Source organism: Calypte anna, chromosome 2, assembly GCF_003957555.1.
Source record: "Calypte anna isolate BGI_N300 chromosome 2, bCalAnn1_v1.p, whole genome shotgun sequence".
NCBI lineage: Eukaryota > Metazoa > Chordata > Aves > Apodiformes > Trochilidae > Calypte > Calypte anna.
In genome coordinates, this window is record NC_044245.1 from 64,602,370 (window position 1) to 64,621,429 (window position 19,060).

General features: G+C 41.7%; 1 protein-coding gene across 2 annotated transcripts in view; it reads left to right on the top strand.

Annotated features, from left to right (window-relative positions):
• ELOVL2 (ELOVL fatty acid elongase 2) overlaps positions 1–19,060 on the top strand; it is a 51,499-nt gene that overhangs the window by 23,013 nt on the left and 9,426 nt on the right. For both annotated transcript variants that reach the window (XM_030446206.1, XM_030446207.1), the window contains exons 2-3: positions 3,683–3,746; positions 8,563–8,750. In XM_030446206.1, the coding sequence (XP_030302066.1) occupies positions 3,683–3,746; positions 8,563–8,750 (252 nt within the window). The remainder of the gene's footprint in view (positions 1–3,682; positions 3,747–8,562; positions 8,751–19,060) is intronic.

Consider the following 19,060-nt stretch of genomic DNA (forward strand, 5'->3'; position numbering starts at 1 on the left):
TCCTGTCAGACTGCTAGTACTGCCAAATGCCCAGAGCAATGTCCTGGGAAACAGAAGGAAAAAATGGAATACATGTTAATCTTTAGCCTTGTAACTCAAATACTTTCATTGATAAAGGCTATTACAGTGGTTTTCCAGAGAGAAGTGAGATTTCTGAGTATGAGGTTTTTTCAGGATAGTTTTATTTGCTTTTCTTTAGAAAGAAAACAGGTTATGTTGAGCAAGATATTTGCATCTAATCTGCCCAGCATCACTAGTTAGGACATTTTCTAAAACACAGAAATAAGGTATGGTGTCTAGTAGAAGTGTTGATGGGAAGATGACAAGTCAGACAAAATGACAGAGCTTTTTTTCAAACAGGAATATTGTTTGTCTGTAACAACTTGGTAAACCTGTATATTATAAATCTCTGGACTGAATCCTGTAAACTAAGATAAACTGTGAAAAAAGCTAAATGAGATGCAAGTGCTGGGATATTCTTAAGAAGTACAATTGTTTCTTCTGCTGTACCACCTAGAAAAATGTCTACTCTCAGATTACCAATGACAGCAAACCAGTCACTGAATGGATCTAGTGCTAATTACGATTGACTGGAGCAGGGCTGGGAGCTGGTACAAGTCCCCCCTGTGTCATTTAAGTAGAAGGCAGATTTAATTTTAGACAGGGTCATCTATTCAGTATGCTGTCTACTCACCCTAGCCAGGTGTAAGAGGTCAGCTGTCACAAGATGGATTAATGAAAACAGTAACCTATGGAAAAAACAATCTTGGTATATTTTTCAGATTACATCAAGTTGGGAGAGATCTGCCTATGGGTCATAAGGCTCTGCAGAGAGACCTGGACAGGCTGGGTCAATGGGTTGAGGCCAATTGCATGAGGTTCAACAAGGTCAAGTGCCAGGTCAGGCACCTGGGTGGCAACAACCCCATGCAATGCTACAGGCATGGGGAAGAGTGGCTGGAAAGCTGCCCAGAGGAAAAAGGAGCTGGGAGAGTTGTTTGACAGCTGGCTGAACATGAGCCATCAGTGTGCCCAGGAGGCCAATAAGGTCAACAGCATCCTGGCTTGTATCAAGAATAGCGCGGTCAGTAGCAGAAGAGAAGTGATGTTCCCCCTGTACTCGGCACCGGTGAGGCCACACCTCGAGTACTGTGCTCAGTTTTGGGCCCCTCACTACAAGAACGACATTGAGGTGCTGGAGCAAGTCCAGAGAAGGGAAATGAAGCTGATGAAGGGGCTAGAGCACAGCTCTTGTGAGGAAAAGCTGAGGGAACCGAGGGCTGTTTAGCCTGGAGAAAAGGAGGCTGAAGGGAGACCTTATTGTTCTCTACAACTACTTGGAAGGAGGTTGTAGTGAGGTGGGTGTCTGTCACTCTTCCCTAGCAACAAGTGATACTAAGCAAGGAAACGGCCTCAGGTTATGCCCAGGGGAGGTTTAGATCAGATATTAGGAAAAAAAATTATTTACTGAAAGCTTTGCCAGGCACTGGAACAGGCTGCCCAGCGAGTTCGTTGCATCACCATCCCTGGAGGTATTTAAAAGATGTCAAGATGTGGTGCTTGGGAACATGGTGTAGTGGTAGACTTGGCAGAGCTAGGTTAGCAGTTAGACTTGATGATCTAAAAGATGTTTTCCAGTATAAATGATTCTATTTTTTTTTTAAGTCTTCATTCTGCTCTTTCTCCTCAATATTTTTTCTACAATTCTAATTCCTTTAACTGCTAGAAGAATTCAGTCCCTAATTTCCATTTCAATGCAGCCAAGAGTAAATTTGTGTACAGTATTTTACTATAAAAGAATTCTACATAGTTTATCTTGTTCTTAACACGTATGATTTATATTATGTAAGCATGAAAATAAGTAGCTTTGTAGGCTCATTCCTACAAGTCTTCATTCCATTACAGTATTTTTTCCAAAGTGGTTTGTTAAACATAACCTCAAAACCACCAAACACAGGAGTAGCTCTGTTTCAAATGAATGCAAATTAATGCAGCAGTTGAACACCTCACAGGCAAACAGCCGTGTGGCATTTCCCAAACATATCTTCATCATGAAATGATAGCAGAAAAACTGCATAGCTCAAGGATGTGAGAAAGGAAGCACAGGTCCCACACCTGGAAACAGAGCCATTTCCCTTGGCAGAAGCCATCCTTAGGCTGCTGAGGACATTGTCTGCAATTGAGAAAATGCCATTCTCCAAGGGCTAGTAGTCAGGACCCTTTTCTAAAAGCTAGTTTACTTTCTCACTGCTGCAAAGTATGAAAAACCTTTTCATATTATGAATCATTGGGTTTATTTCCTCCTTTTTCAGTGCATGTCTTTTTTTGGTTGGGTTTTTTGTTTGTAGATATGTGTGTGTGTATATATATAAATGTACGTATATATATATATTAGTTTTTGAGGTTTTGTTGTTCTTTAAGATCAGATGAACACAGAAGCATCTTGCCCTTTACAGTCTGGACTGCTGCAAAACCTCTTACTGCCACATATTCACACAAAATCTGTCCACTTTCAATTTCCTAATGACCACAACATAAAAGGGGAAAAAAGACAAAAGGGCTTGGGAGTGTCAGGAGCTTCTCCCTGACCAGACCACAAGCCAGGCCCAGCAGGAGAACTCAGAGGCCAGGGCAGGACCTCCCAGGGTGGAAATGTGGTTCTTCATGAGGCAGATTTGCTAATGGTAACTGCAGCCCAGGCTTGTCTGGAAATAGGTGGCAGTCAGAGTCACACACAGCCCTTTGCAGCTCATGCCCTGTGGAGATGCTCAGTCACTCTGTGTCTTCCTCCTCAGTGCTGAAATTAATTTTTCAGACACAGCAGGGCATTGTTGGAAGGAGCAGATGAAGAACACAGATGACCACAGGCTTGTGGCAAAGTGTTTTGCGGGCATCTGAATGAAGAAAGCCACTGCCCAGAACTGGAGTCTGGGAGGATGTATTTTGGAGAGGCCACTGCACCCAGCTGAGGGAAGAACTGTGTCCATCATGGGTTAGCTCCTAACTCAGTCACAAACTTGCTAAGTCTGCCAGTTTAGCAGCTTCATTGACTTAGACCTCAAATCATGATGTGTCTGCAACAGAGCCCTCCTCTGCCTCCATCCCTATATGGCCTGAACTTCATTACTGGAGGTCTAGGTTCCCCTGCAGACTTCTTTTATGAACTCAATGCCAGTTTTAAAGAAATCTCAGTTGGCTTCTCCCAAAGGTTTCCTTCTTTAGAAGAAAAGCATCAAGACATTCAGCTGATGCAGTCTCTCTAGGCTGGCTGCAACAAGGCAGGTTTGCAAATGTTACTGAAGGAATTGCCCTCTCCTCTCCACAAAACCAAATGAAAACATATTCCAGTTGAGAAAAACAACAAAAACAAACAAAAAAAGCTCCCTCATTAGAATGAAATCAATATCCATCCAAAATGGCTTTGCTGTGAGATCTGTTCTTTTAATTTCTCTTCCTAAAGGTTCTGGTTTGGGCAGTTTCCAGTAATGAGGTTTCTGTTGTTATCTAGACCACAATCTGCCTTAATTTTTTAAGGTTTTTTTCAATAGACATGATGTCTGGTACCTTGGGAATACTTGAGCATGACATGCTCTTTGCCAATTCATTGGGGTTTTTAAATTGCAGTCTTTATGTCAGCCACAAGATATAATATCTTTGTCATTTATCCTTTTTATATTTTTAGGAGCATCTGAAAGCTTTTGATCGGGAAGTAAATGAATTTGTGGACTATATGTTTGGACCTCGAGGTAAGCCACTCCACCCACAGCCCTTTTAGGAAATACCTATCCAAGTTCCCACTCAGAAATATTCTAATAAATAAAACCAGGAAAATCTTCTTTTCTGAAAAAATTTGCATTGAAAAATATGGACCAGACATAATCACAGTACTTGCAGGAACAGATTATTATTTTAGGAAATCAATCAAGGCACTGTGTTTATAAAAAGCGTATAGCTTTTTGTTTGGACTGTTTGACATAATGTTACCTGCAACAACAATGAAACCAATCGCAGATTATACTGAAGGTAAAAGAAGAAATGAAAAAGGTTTTTTTTTAAACTTAAAATCACTGGATTTGAGAGTCCTTTGTTTCTGAGAATATCAAAGGATTTCAGTTTTACATCCTAATGTAGATTTAAAAATTTGAAACCCCAAGTTTTTCTGAAAGTGTAAGACCTGTTCTGGCACCAATTCTCTTTCATGGCCCAGGTGTTGCTTGATTTAGCTACCTCTTACATAGCCTAACTCAGAAGGATGCTCAGAGCAAAAGCAAGAAAGGGCTTTCAGCACCCTATAGGATCACATCCAAAAATTTAAGAAACCAACAGGCAGGGTGGGAGAACAGACACATCTTTCAACTTCCTATTGCTTTCTAAAACATTTTGGAAAACGATAACTTACATAACTGCAGCTTGGAGGTGCCTTGTTCTCTACTGAAAAAAACCCTAAACCTGAAGAAAGAGAAATGCAAGATGAGGACAGAACATCCATGTCAGGGCTAAGAGAGCCAGGTACCTAAGGGAAATGGGTAAAGCAGGAGCTTAGACAGCAGACAGTCTTCAGATAAGGTCCCTGTAAGGCCATTTCACTGCTGATAAAGCTGAGCTTAAAAAAATCAACTTCAGGAGTTTCTTGCCTTTTAAACTTTTCCCCATGGTTAAATCCAGAACTGCTGCCTGTGTGGATGGACATAGGCATATGCCTTTTTATTTTGCTGCAATAATGCCATCCAGGTCCCAGAAACAGTTTTTGCTTAATTAGGAGAACAAGGGAAATACAGCTGTAGCATTCTTAAAACCAAGAAATTATAATTTTTTCTTAGCTGGCTGCATAGCTAAAAAAATCTCTTCCATCATCTCTGCAGCAGATGTGAAGCTTGAAAGAAAGATTTCTGGAGAAGAAACATTGAACAGCTTGGAAACTGCAGTAGAGGTGCTTAAAACAGAATGTTTTGTTAATGGCTTTGACAATAATGCATTTTAATATTAACAAAGAAATGTGATCAGCATCATAATAGTACTGCCTTACTATGGGGCTTTTTTGGTTTTTTTTCCAATTGGGTGTGATATTCTCCTTCATTCCTCTTTCCTCATTGGTCCAGAACAAATTGTTTAAAGGGACAAACTGTAGTCAATGCAATGCAGAATACCACCCTGATCCCTTTGGGCTTTTAGAAAGCACTTTTGTTCAATGAGTATTATTTGTATTACTTGCCAAGTGCAGCACAATCCCTCTCCAGACACTAATGCTGAAGATAGCATTTCTTTGCCTGTACCACTTCACTGTGGTTTTTAATTTAACTGGTGATATAATGACACAGTATTATACACTTTGTGCATAATAGAGCTGCCTCCAGTGTGTTTAATCACATAAATAAATCTCCATAAACTTCAAATTTTTAAATTTGATAGAATGACACCGCAAGTAATGAATTCTTGAGAGCTTTTCAAATGTCTAAATCCAACAGAATGTTCCCCTTCTTTCTCTCCACCAGATTTCATCCACAGTACAGGCTTCATTCAGCAGCAAGATAGCTTGGAAAGATAGATAACAGCCCTCTATCCCTCTAAAAACCAATACCATATTGAAGGTTTTTATTTTAGGTAGTAACTCCTGAAATATTGGTATCACTTCACTGGTTTTAGTAATCATTATAAGATGTGCCTGAGGGCATGAGAAGAGGCAGAAGGCCACACACTGGTTCCCGAGGCAATCTCTGCTCAAGTTAGCAGTGCCAGGTTAACACAAGATGCAGTACTCACTACTAGAATAAGAGGTGCATGATCAAAATGGGAATTTGATTTATATATAGGCATATTTTGTGCCTTTTTTCACTGCTGTCAGATAGACTTTGGACACAAATTTACCTCAATGTTTGCCTTTGAACTAGCAAACCAAGTCCCTTCAATAAGGGATCAGAAGCCACTTACACAACCTGTAGTTACATCTCTTAATAAGAAGTGGTCTTTGTGTTGGTACATATTATTCTGGGTAGGACAATATTTAGGCTCGAGACAAAATCATAGAATCATAGAATCTGCCGAGTTGGAAGAGACCCATCAGAATCATCAAGTCCAATTCCTGTCCCTATGTAGGGCATCCCCAGGATCACACCATGTGCCTGAGAGCTTCATTCAAACACTGCTTGAACTCAGGCAGGTTTGGTGCTGTGACCCCTTCCCTGGGGAGCCTGTTCCACTGCTCAACTGCCCTCTGGGTGAAAAACCTTTTCCTGATATCTAATCTAAACCTCCCCTGATTAAAATTCCTAAAATGAGAAACAGTGAAATAGTTTAGTTCTGTAAAAAAGCATTTTGCAGGGTCACCTATATTCAGAGTATTGTTTGGTGTTAGGCAAGATTAAGAAATATTGAATCGCAGGAGTGAAATCTAATTAATTAGCTGCTTGTTTCATCTGTGAAACAAAAGTGGTCAAGAATGGATATATTTTAAGAAAGTCATGACAAAGTAAGCAGCACTCCTTCTCTCCTCAAGTGAGTGTGAACAGTAGACAAGGCATTGGTGCAAATAAAAAGGTCTGAATCTACTCAGACATTCACTGGCACAAGCTACACAGAAACCCGAATCGAGATGTTTCTGAACCTCACTGATAAAAGGCTGACACCTCTAAAGAGCCCAGGAGGCCTGCCACTCATTTCAAAGGAGCCAAGATTTCACCCCAAGGGTCTGGCACATCCTGGCCCGTGACTGTGAATGAGCTTATTCACGGAGCCATCAGAGCTCGTGGGCTCCTGCTCCTTCCCCCGCTGCAGCTCTCACACTGTGGCTTTATTCACTGCCTTGCTCTCAGATTCAGATGCTGTGTGGGTTCAGCATTGTACACATAATCCTCTCTCTGACTGGCAGTGTACCTTTGTAGTACTTGAGCACAGAGGTTGGACTGTCAGCTAGCGGAAATATTTTTCATCTCTCCTCCTTCCAATAACTACTTTCTAAATTCTCTCCCTTTCCTCTCCCTTCCTGCCACAAAAAGAATTCCCTCCTCTTGTCATTCATGGATGAGTGTAAGTGGAAATAAAATAGTCGTGCCCCCTGGCTTCCATGTAGAAGTCACTTGTTGCCAGTAACTGTCTTACCCATCAAGGTACCAAGGCCAGGGTGGAAAATAATCAGTAAGGGTACCAGCTTTAATAATTTCTCTTGAAATGGAAATAGTATAGATCTTACTTGACATGATGACCTGAACAAGCACACAAGTCCTGTTTCTGTATGGATCAGACCATATGCTTGTGGCCACTTGCAGCAGAGGGAGAACTTTCCGAGGGCAGCCTGGGACAGCATTTAATGCTGTGTAATTTAATACCTATTCCCATATCTTCCAATCACTTTTCCTCTTTGAGCAAACATGCTGTTTCATTATCTACTGATACCAGCTGGCCTTTACGCAAGTAACCTTTGTCCACCTTTGTTGCAGCTCTCATATAGGGAGTCCCTTCTTTAGGTATATTTCTGAGCAAAGAACACTCACAGAATGAGCACAGTACAGTGCAGTTGCAGTCAGCAACACTTTGTTGAGTGCTCAATCACATTTGGTTTGTGAATCATCCATTCCCCAGTCCTTTTCAAATTCAACACAGGCAGAAAAACTGTAAACTGTTTTTTCATGCCCTGTGAATACCTTTTCTTCTACCATTTTTAACATAATCTTGATCTTTGTAAGAAAATAAGCACAGTTCCTAAGAGCAGAAAGAACTATTATCTACACAATAGCTTCTCACTGACTTATTTCTTCCCTTTTTCCAGAAACTGTGACAGATTTAGAGTAACCTTTTTGAAAAACTTGTCATGATCCTGATTGTTCTTTTTGTAGATAAATGTCTGAAGATTACTGCTGTGGAAAATTATTTCTAAATTTTGTTACACCTTGAAAAAAAGTAAAAACACTCTTGCATCCAGTTGCTCATAGGACAACAAAGTGGTGCCTCCAGCTTGGCATATAGGATTAGGCTTTGCTCATATACACTGAACTATCTGATTACTGCCCATGGGATTATTTGTGTGAATAAGGCAAGCAGGATTTGACCTTAATATTTCATTGCAGGACAGGCAAATGGGACAGAGGCTGTGAGAAAGCAAGCCCTTGCCTTGCCAAATGTCTTTGATAACTATCACAGTAAATATTTGCCTTTTTTTTTTATTTATTTAATGTTTTTGACAAATCCTCCTCACGTATATTTTCTATCAAATTTAATACTATCTGCAAACTATCCATTGAGCAGATTAAGACACAATTTAATTAAATATTAAGTTAAAACATTAAATGAGATTTTTAAGGTTTTAAATATTTGCTTCTTTAAATTCCTGTTAAAGTGAGTATATTTAAATGACCTTAAATTATTAGATAATACCATCCAGTTTTCAGCAAATTCTCTGAATTAGTATGCAGTTTGGGGGAGGTAAAATCAATGGACAGCTTTTGTGAATAAAGCATAGGAGATTCCCTCTCATGCTTTAGCAGACTTCTTTCACTGTGAGGTCTTCCTTATTTCAGCAAAATTTTAGCATAGCCTTCTTAATTGACTGCTGCATGTGTTTCTTTTCAGATGCCAGGGTTAGAGGATGGTTCCTTTTGGATTCCTACCTTCCCACATTTTTCCTAACTGGAGCATACCTCCTCTGCATATGGCTGGGCAACAAGCTCATGAAGAACAGGCCCCCTTTTTCTCTCAGGGCTCACCTCATTGTATATAACCTGGGGATTACCCTGCTCTCCTTGTACATGCTTATAGAGGTAAGTGGCTGAAAAAATGAGCAATACACAGTTTTTAGCAGAAATAGCTTAGCAATGCATCGTTTTGCTGGCAAATTTAACACCAACAGCAAAGTAAATTGGAGATCAAGAAAAGTCCTTGAGCAATTGCACAGTGAGTTGTAGGGTACCTTCTCAGCTTAGACTTCAGCATGTTTTAACGTGTCCTTCCCTGAGCTATTGACCACACTTGGGGACAGCTGACTGCTGCCAGGACAGTGGCCACAAGCATGAATTTGAATCTGAAGCAGCTGGTCAGCTTAAATATGCCTACACCTCATTTTTCAGCATCCATGAATATGCCCATGGATTGGGTTTTATTTGTATGACTGTATATGGAATGATTTTTCCATGTAAAAATGCCTGTGTTAAAATATGATCAGATTTATAGATGAGCATAAGTACTGATTTATTTTGGTATTGGCAATTCAGTGGTGCTTTCCTGCTCTCCTAAGAAGATTTTCTCATAGTCAGACAGTAAAAGACAGATGCTAATAACCTTTCACTGCAGCCAAATGCAAACGCTGTGGGACTTGGGGGCTGAGTATAGTCACACAGATTATTTCCAAAGTACTTATCAGGAATGAACATGCTCAGAGAGATCAGGAGCCATTCAGAACCAGAAGAGGTTTGAATGCATCTGACAAATTTGCAACAGCAGAGGATTCAAACAGTGCTCCTCACCAAAGACATGTTCTTGTACCTTCCCAATGGAGATCAGAAGTCATAACTCACTATTTCAGTAACATTTGGGAGCTCCCCATTCTCAGCCTTGTGATAACACTTTAACATTAAAGTACTTCAGTTAGCATCCATCTCTTGTGGCCCTAAAAAACAAGCACTCAAAGGCCACGAAACGTTATCTGCCGTGGCTTAAAAAGTGACCCTGGGCATGGGAAACCCTGCCTGAAGGATGTGCTTGATCTCATGGTGTGACCTGCAGATGTGTGAGCTGACATTGCTGCTTTGCTTGCACAGCTTCCCAGCATTTCTTCCTCCCTGGGCTCCTGACCACAATTACAGTTTCCATAAGAAAAGCACTGACTGTTCCATCAGCTGGGAAAAAAACATTGCAGAAGCCAGGACCCCAAAGATTTCAAGTTTTTAATTAATTTGAGAAAAACAGCAGGTGATTGGCCTGGTCCAAAGGCTGGACAGCACTTTAGTTTGTGCCTTTATGCAGAGGACCAATATTGCTACACAAAGCTTTGTTCTGGCCAAAGCTCCAGCTGGCTTCAGCAGTTGCTGAGAGTATCTGAGAGTGCAGGATCAGGCTCAGAGGAAAGGATAAATCAGCACAATTGCTGGAAGGTTTGATGACTCCATACTGATTGTCCTCCAGAATTTAAATTAGCACTTTGATGTTTAAATCCCTGATTTGCTGGAAGGTATACAAGATAACTGTCTTCAGTAGCAGGACTCAGCAAAAAGGATTAACTGAAGAGAAAAAAAACACTGCTGCCCTCCCCTTACAGGCTCATTTGGCCTGCATTGAGTACATGAATAATAAAAGATATTATTTGTAGGTATTACTTCCATAGAAGAATCATAGAACAGTTTGGGTTGGAAGGGACCTTAAATACCATCCAGTTCCAACCCCCCTGCATGGGCAGGGACACCTCCCACTAGACCAGGTTGCTCAAGGCCCCCTCAAACCTGGCCTTGAACATTTCCAGGGAGGGGGCAGCCACAATTTCCTTGGGCAACCTCTTCCAGTGTCTCACCACCCTCAAATTAAAGAATTTCTTCCTCATTTCTAACCTACATCTCCCCTCTTCAAGTTTGCAACCATTTCCCCTTGTCCACTTACTACACACCCATGTAAAAAGCCCTGCCCCAGCTGTCTTGTAGGCCCCCTTCAGATGTTGGTTATATTTGCTATAAGCTTACCTCAGAGCCTCCTTTTCTCCAGGCTGAGCAACCCCAATTTCTTTATCCTGTCTTCGGAGGGGAGGTGCTCCATCCCTCTGATCATTTTAGCGGCTCTCCTCTGGACACATTCCAGGACCTTATGCTGGAGACACCAGAACTGGACACAACACTCCAGGTGGGATCTCACAAGAGCAGAGTGCAGGGGGAGAATCACTTCCCTCAGCCAGCTATCTGTGCTTCCTTTGATGCAGTCCAGGACACAGTTGGCTTTCTGAACTGCAAGCACACATTGCAGGCTCAAGTTAAGCTTCTGGTCCACCATCACCCCCAAGTCATTCTCCTCAGGGCTGTCCACAATCCTTTCTCCACCCAAACTGTATTGGTACACAGGATTGCTTCAACCCAGGTGCAGAACCTTGCACTTGGCCTTGCTGAACTTCATGCAGTTTGCATGAGCCCACTTCTCAAGCCTGTCAAGCTCCCTCTGGATGGCATCCATTCCCTCCAGTGGGCTGACTTCACCACACAGTTTGGTGAGGGCTAAGTCAACTTCAGCAAACTTGCTGAGGGTGCACTCAATTCCACTGCCCACGTCACTGACAAAGATGTTAAATACTGCTGGTCTGAGTAGTGATCCTTGAGAGACACCATTCGTCACACATCTCCATTTGGACACTGAGCTATTGATCACAACTCTCTGGGTGTGACCATCCAGCCAGTTCCTTATCCAATGAGAGGTCCATCTGTCAAATCCGTACGGTTCCAGTTCAGAGATCAGAATGTCGTGTGGGTCGGTGTCAAATGCTCATCGCAGCTCCAGGTAGATGAGATCTGTTTCTCTGCCCTTGTCCTTGAGGCTGTGACCCCAGGCCACCACATTAGTCAGGCAGGACTTGCCCTTAGTGAAGCTGAGTTGGCTGTCACCAGTCACCCCTTTGCTATCTGCTTGCTGTAGCAGAGCCTGCAGGAGGATCAGCTCCATGATCCTGCCAGGCACAGAGGTGAGACTGACTGACTGGCCTGTAGTTCCCTGGGTCTTCTTTCTTTCCATTTTTGAAAATGGGGGTTATGTTTCCCCTTTTCCAGTCAGCAGGAACATCACCAAACTGCCATGACTTTTCAAATATGATGGACAGTGGCTTTGCAACCTCATCCACCAGTTCTTTCAGGAGCCATGGGTGAATCCCACCAGGTCCCATGGACTTGTTCACCTTCAGGTTCTTTAGGTGGTCTCAGACCTGCTCTTTATCTACAATGGGAGGATCTTCCTTTTCCCAGTCCCTGCCTTTGGCATCTGTAACATGAAGGCTGTGAGCAGAGTGCTTGCTGGTGAAGACAGAGGCGAGGTAGTCATTGAGTATCTTTGCCACCATCTTAGGTGACCAGCTCTCCCATTTCCTTCTGGAGTGGGCCCATATTTTTCCTCTTATCACTGACACACCTATAGAAATGTTTCCTGTTCTTAACCCCCCTTGCCGATTCTCTCTGTGCTTTTGCTTTCCTAACCTGATGACCAAAAGCAAGCTTGTTTCTTGCCAGCTTTAGATCCTTGTAGGAATGTTGTTGAGCCAGTTTGCTTCCACTGTCCTCACATCCCAGTCCTTCCTGAGGCTAACTTTGAAGCAGACAATCCCCGAGTTTCCTTAGCCCTCAAATTATTCTCTTTGTACTTTGATTCCATAGCTGGTGCCTACTGATCTCTCCCTTCCAGACTGCAGCTGGGCATGGCTGGCAGTGGCCTGTAGCTCCACATTCTGCACTTTTTTTGGAACCTGGGGGATATCACAACTGATCTGCACAGCCAGCTGGTTTACTGCAGACTGCATTTCTAGCTCTGGACTGCCAGCCAGGCTGGTTTTACACTGTACAAAGCACCCTTCCATAATGGCATCTCAGTATTCTTTCAAAGCCTACTTGCCTGGTTTCCTATCACAGCTTCTGTGAGGAACCAAAATGGACATTAAGACTTGCAGATCTGCCTGAGGTAGCTTACACATCATTCTTGAAAGAAAACAGGCAAACAGGAGAGCAGAAATCATCTTCAGCACTGAATAGATTTCCAAAGCCTCTCCCTGGCCCTTACTGTGTCTGTCATTTGGGGACAGTAAGTTCTTTAAGGCAAGAGTTACCTATATTTAGAGCATTATCACTGTGGTTTCTTATGTAAACACAGCTGATCCCTCTAGTGACTATGATTCAGGATTAACTCCTAGCTTGGAGACATCTCTAACAGTTGTCTTATTCCTCCATCCTCCCACTGCATATGAACCCCTCAAGTCACTATAACAGATGAATCACAAAATAATAAGCTCTGTAATAAAGGTAAGAAAAAAAACCCAAATAAACAACCTAACAAACAAATTAATAACAAACAAACAAACAAACAAACAAAAAAACCCAAAAAAACCCAACTTAAGACCAAACAGTTAGTGGCATTGTTATTCTTTTCTCTTCTTGTTTTTGTTTATAAAGTACCACACACCTTTTCTTGTGGTAGCTCCAGAATGGAGTGGGTGCTGCCTAAACATTCAACAGAAAAATACCTCATTAAAAAGAAAGGGTGAAGCTCCAAGTGCAGACTGTCCCACATGAGAGCTTTAATGAGAGAAACATGGTACACTAGGTGATGGGGGTACTACCTGTGCTGCCATTCCTCTCCCTACCTTTGTCTCCTGACCTAGTTTAGCTGACATCCCTTGATTTCAGTTGATTTGTACAACCTCAAGGCAAGAAAACAAAGGTTATAGCAAGGTTTCATAACAAGGGGTGCAGGTCCCTCTTTTGAGTTTGAGCTCCATGCACTGCACCATGCTCACAGAGTATTTGGGGGTCAATTTTAGCTTCATGAGCTTTGAGGTCAAGCAATCCCTGAAGTACCTGGAGAAATGACTTCAAAACCACTCTAAGATGTCACATTAGCAGATGGGTCATGTAACCCCCTACTATCCCCAAAGGACAAGGTCTAATAAAAATTAAAACCAAAAGACAGCCACCATCTCTGCTTAGCTGCCCTCATCCTATTCAAAAATTTTGTGTGAAGGAAAAGTGCTTCTTCAGACCTCCCAGAAGGGCAGTTTACTAAACTTTAATTTAGATTTCTGAGTTAGACAAATGAATTTTCTTATAGTCAAAGGCACATACCCCGTCCCATTGGCTGTAGTGGTGAAGTAGGGAACTTTGATTTTAAGCATACCTTTATCAGATACCTGAAGCTTAGACAAAAGTCTTGTGTTTAAATTAGGCAGGCGGCCAGTGCACTGTTGAGGGGTCAAAAGACAATTCCCTCCACCCTTGCCACTACAAGAGAAACCTGCACCAGAGGTTATTGGTTGTGTAATCTTATGTACCACTAAGTGTTCACAGGCCCAGATCAAGCCTACTGATCCAACAATTCCTATTAACACAGGCAAAATCTGCATAAAGAATAATAACCACCACCTTTTTATCTTAATAAAGATAAAAGCTTTTGGTAATTTCACTGAAGAAAAATATGCCTTTCCTCTACATACATCTTATGTCTAAGATCCTAAAAGTACCAGTTAGGAGCAGAAAACCAGCTTACTGTGCAAAGCAACTTTTAAAATTATCACCTTTGCCCTATCCAAATCAAATCTCACCCAGTCATCAAGCTCTCTCTCAAGACCTCATGTTGATCAGGCAGTGAGATAACCAGGACATTGGCACCATCTGGGTCAGATTAAAAAGGAGATCTAGAGATACATGTCAGAAGCATAAAGGTGGCGTGATGTCTAAAGCTGCCTGTATCCCCAGGTAGCTTCACAGGCTTATTCCAAAACCCTTAGGATTTGTAAGCAAGCAACCACATCCATGTAGGGAAGCTGGGCTTGCATGTGAGTACTCCCCAGTTCAGAGCAAAGGGGAAAGAGCAAATATACACAAGTAGTGCAGGTTCAGTGCATTAACACTCCTCACAATACCAAAGAAGTGTGTTTGACCTTATGGAATAAAAAAGAGGAGTCAAATACCTTTGCTGTACCTATTTCTAGAAGATGAAAAGTCACCCCACAGTAAATCCTGTTTCTGAATTGTAGTTATGACTTGCAGATCCCCAGCTGCCAAGACAATGTGAACACTCCCAGAATTTCCTTCAGTGTACCTACTGACAGCAGGTAAAGGTTAGAAGCTCAGTGCTGGCACAGTCAGGGCCATTCACCACCTTTTTTAGCCCTAGACATTGTAACTGAGATTGCAGTGCAAAGAATTATAAAGCCCAGTATAATGCCTGGACTTGAGATAATTAGGGAAAATGAAAGGAACAAACTAAAAAGAGAAGGAGCACTCTGTTTTACTCCATTATAATGGCTGGTATCAGAGATTTGCTTCCTAACTGTGCAAGTTTCAAAAAGACTGAGATTGAATAGCAGAAGGCTTAAGCAAAGTTTTAACAATGCAAGTAATGAGGAATGCTTAAAAAGACATAGATCCGAGCTGATTTGAACTCTCCTGCAATTTTAATATATAAATCCAACTTCAAAAATTATTATTTTTAAGATTGTAATAAACGATTGTTTACTCCTTCATTGATTGTTCACAAATTAGCAAATGTAAATTTAGCAAAGGAGTAAAAGATTATTCTAAATCACAAGGATTGCTGCTGGAGGCAATTCTTTAATTAGGGCAGAAAGACTGTCTTAACCTTCGGAAAGCAAGAGGAAAAGAACAAAGTGAGAAACAAGAAGAGATCAGATGCACTGTTCTATCATAGGGGAGAAGCAAGGAAAAAAACAGCAAAAGGTCACTGAGTGTTCATTGTAAATGTAAGGACAACGTAAGTAAAATGTAAGGACAAAAGCAAACAGCTTTTTTTGAGCAAGTAAGAAATTTGCCTGAATAGAGTGAAGTTCCCAGGTATTGTTATATCTTAATCAAATTATTTGTTTAGAGACGTGAGGAGCTGACTCTGCTGTCCTTACCTGCAGTTATCCTAGCTGGGCATGTTGTCCTCACTTCTCAGTTTTCGTCCTCTGAGTTCTCCATGTCTTTCCTACTGACCTTTCTGAGCTCCACATTTAGGTAGAACATTTAGCCTACTCATCACAACGCAGTTCTCTGAAGCTCACCTGCACATTTAAATAGAATTCAGTAGAACTTAATTAGAAATTAAGAGTAAAATTCATAAGATTAGGTTTTTCACATGTGCAAAGTTTCTTATACCTTCATGGGTACCACAAAGTACCATACAGGAGCTAGTTAGAATAGAAGATGAGGAGACCAGAGTCATGGGAAATAAGCATAGAAAATACTACTTATAGCCTATTCCACTATACCAGTTGATAGCAACACACAAAGCAATTATCATTTGTAACTAATTTCAAGTAATTTTGAAGTCCTCATTTCACTAATCCTTATAGCAATGTCCCATTTACTTAAGAACTATTAAATAGAACTGGCTGGGAGTTTCTCAAACAGCACAGACTTGCATTTTCAAGAGACTTTGTTGACAACAAAACAGTCAGAAATATATGAAAACTTCCTTTGGAAAGTACTGTGATATTTACTTTCTGACCTCCTGTCATGCCCCACAAGGTGGTTGTGGCACTGTCACATCTCACAAAGTGAGCACAGTCCCCCCCAGATGTAGGGGCCAAACCAGATACCATGTCCCACAGAGTGGGTATGGGTGGAGTTCCCCAGAGAGGGAGGTTCAGACTGGACCCTCTTGCTCTCTAAACTCCTTCAGAGATGAGCCTGGGTGCAGCTGGGCCCAATCCTCCTTCTCTTATTAATCTCTTTTCACAACCCATTTGGCGAAATTAAGTTCGGGAATTCTCTGCACGGTACTGAGGAGTAAGGTTATTACCCAGGAGGTTTGTATAAAAACACAACTTTGAAGTAAAGTGAGATTATAAAGCATGTCAGATTACAACTAGCAAAATTATAAATGAAGGTACTTTTAAAGCAATGGATTACAATTTAGCAAAGCTTGAGGAAGTTGCCAAAACAACAGTTTACAACTAACAAAACTTAACAAAGCAACGGATAGTAAAACTTAACAAAGGTGGAACCTATGTTACCCTCATGTGTCCAGATAAAGTTAGAAACAGAGAGAGAGAGAAAGAAGAGATAGAGAAGATATCACCACCCTTGGATCCAGCGATGATCTTGGTGGGAAGTTTGGGTCCTTGGATGTCAGGCATGAATCCAGCATTTCGAGTGTGCCTCTTTTATGCTGCCTGACCCCACCTTTTCAGGGGGGCTTTGGCAGATCTTGTGAAGCCAGGGGTTCACTTGGACCCCTCCTGATGGAACGAATGGGCAATAACCCTTATTTCTGCACATGTACCCTCTCCAGTGGCTTTACCTGGGGCACACACAAGATGTCACTCTGCCTCCCCAGGGCACAGCTTGCCTGCCCCTGTCCCTTATGGAGTAAGGACAGTGTCCTGCCTGTCAGGGTGCCCATCAGACAGAGCTCCCCTTGTCACAACAGTGTTCAGCTTATTGGGATGGCCACTAAAGGAGGGGCTGCTCCTGTGAGAATAGGGCCCTGTTTATCAGGGTGATTCCCCAAATGAGGGTCTCTCCGTAAGAGAACTGAGTCCAGATGGCTATTGAATGAGGCCTCCACCCAAAAACAGTGTCCACTTTGTCAGGGGGGGCTCCTCTGAAACAAATGCTCATTTTGGGATTCTACACCTCCAGATAAGAAGTGTGAGACTGCTTACTTTCTCCACTCGGGAATAGCCAGCATCCTTCTAGTTAGGATGTTCCAGTAGGATAAGAGATCCAGCATGGAGTACAGCTATATGAACTGCAAGTCAGGATAGCAAACCCCAGTAGGTATGTTACAGAATTAGCCAATCTCTTTTAAGGGACATCATGCAGGCAATTATTTGACCTCTAGACCCATGGAGAGCCCCACAGAGGAGAAGCCCAAACCATGCTCTTTACATTTGTCCCCATGAAAAATATTTCAAATGCATCATAAAAAGGAACAACAGAATGCTTTAGCTGTGAAAAATCTTGTGGGGTATTTCCTATTTGGTACCTGTCTCCTGTTAGCACAACACCACTACTAAAATATTATATTAACTAAGGCACTGACCAAGTGACAGGGCTGGCACGAGGCTCCTGAAATCCCCCAATCTGGGGCTGAACAATCCAGCTCATGTAGCCTCCTTACGGGCTTTATGGTCTTGCCAGACTACAGTTTGAGATCTTCAAGACAGAACAACAACAACCTGGGAAAGCAGGCTGTTGTGAATCTAAGATATCCAACAAAAATCTGGAATTATGTCACAGTTCTTGGATGCCTGTCTGAAAATGGGTAACCTATATATATTGAGAGATTTTTCAACAAATGCTATTCAGCAGATGATATTACAATTTAAATCCTAGCCAGAAATCCTGCCTGAAAGCTTTTTATGTATTAAGACTGATGTAATGATAAAGCAAGGATTATTAACAGTACCTTCCTCTATTCATCTACTTATTATGTAAGAATTCTATGAAGACATTTCAGAGTTTTCTTGTGGAACAGAGCCATGTTACAGTCATGGAACAGATTTTTCCCTTGAAAAACTAATAAAGGAAACTCAGCCTAAATGATTAATATCTAGCCTCTGATTTTAGACACTGATAATATTCTGAGGCATTTAATTCTAAAATTCACTTAAAGAAAAAAGAAAACAAGTAATTCCTCTCTCCTTCTTGAGATGCAGGTCTGAGTGTTTGCTTAGAGTCCTTTTCCCTGGGATGTGGCAGAAAGACAAATGCTTTTTCAACTGTTTTATCTAAGTCTATAGACCATGGACAAGATGCTGTTCACAAGCACTAATAGAAGTTTCATCCTACAGCCAAGGGAAATAAGTGATTCACAGCACTACAAGTTAAACCCTTCTGTTCTCTACATAGACAGAGCAGCCTCCTTCCCTGGTTTAGTGAGACTTCCATTGCTTGAGAACAGTAACCATAATCAGAGCAAGTTGTTTTTAATTGCCCTGAGGGCTTGAAGCCCAGAGAAAACCAAGTAAAACATCATACGCATAATGTCACGAGGCTTCTTGCTCTATTTTTTTCCACAAGAAAGATGGCAGTGCTCATCTTTCTGCTCTGAAATTTGAGAGGAATTAAATTTTTTGGACACTAATTCCATTATTAGATTTTAGCTTCCACTTCTGAACTGTTTCTGATGGACAGAAAATACACTAGAGAGACTATTTCAGTTTGAAGGAACATACAAAGATCATCTCATCCAACTGACCCATGAATTCAGGGCTGACCAAAAATATAAAGCATGTTGTTAAGGGCATTTTCCAAATGCCTCTGGAACACTGACAGGCTTGGGATATCACTCACCTCTCTAGGAGGCCTTTTCCAGAGTCTGACCACCATTTCAGTAATGTTTCCTCATGTCAGGTCCAAATCTCCTCTGGATGCAGCTGTGAGCCAATCCCATG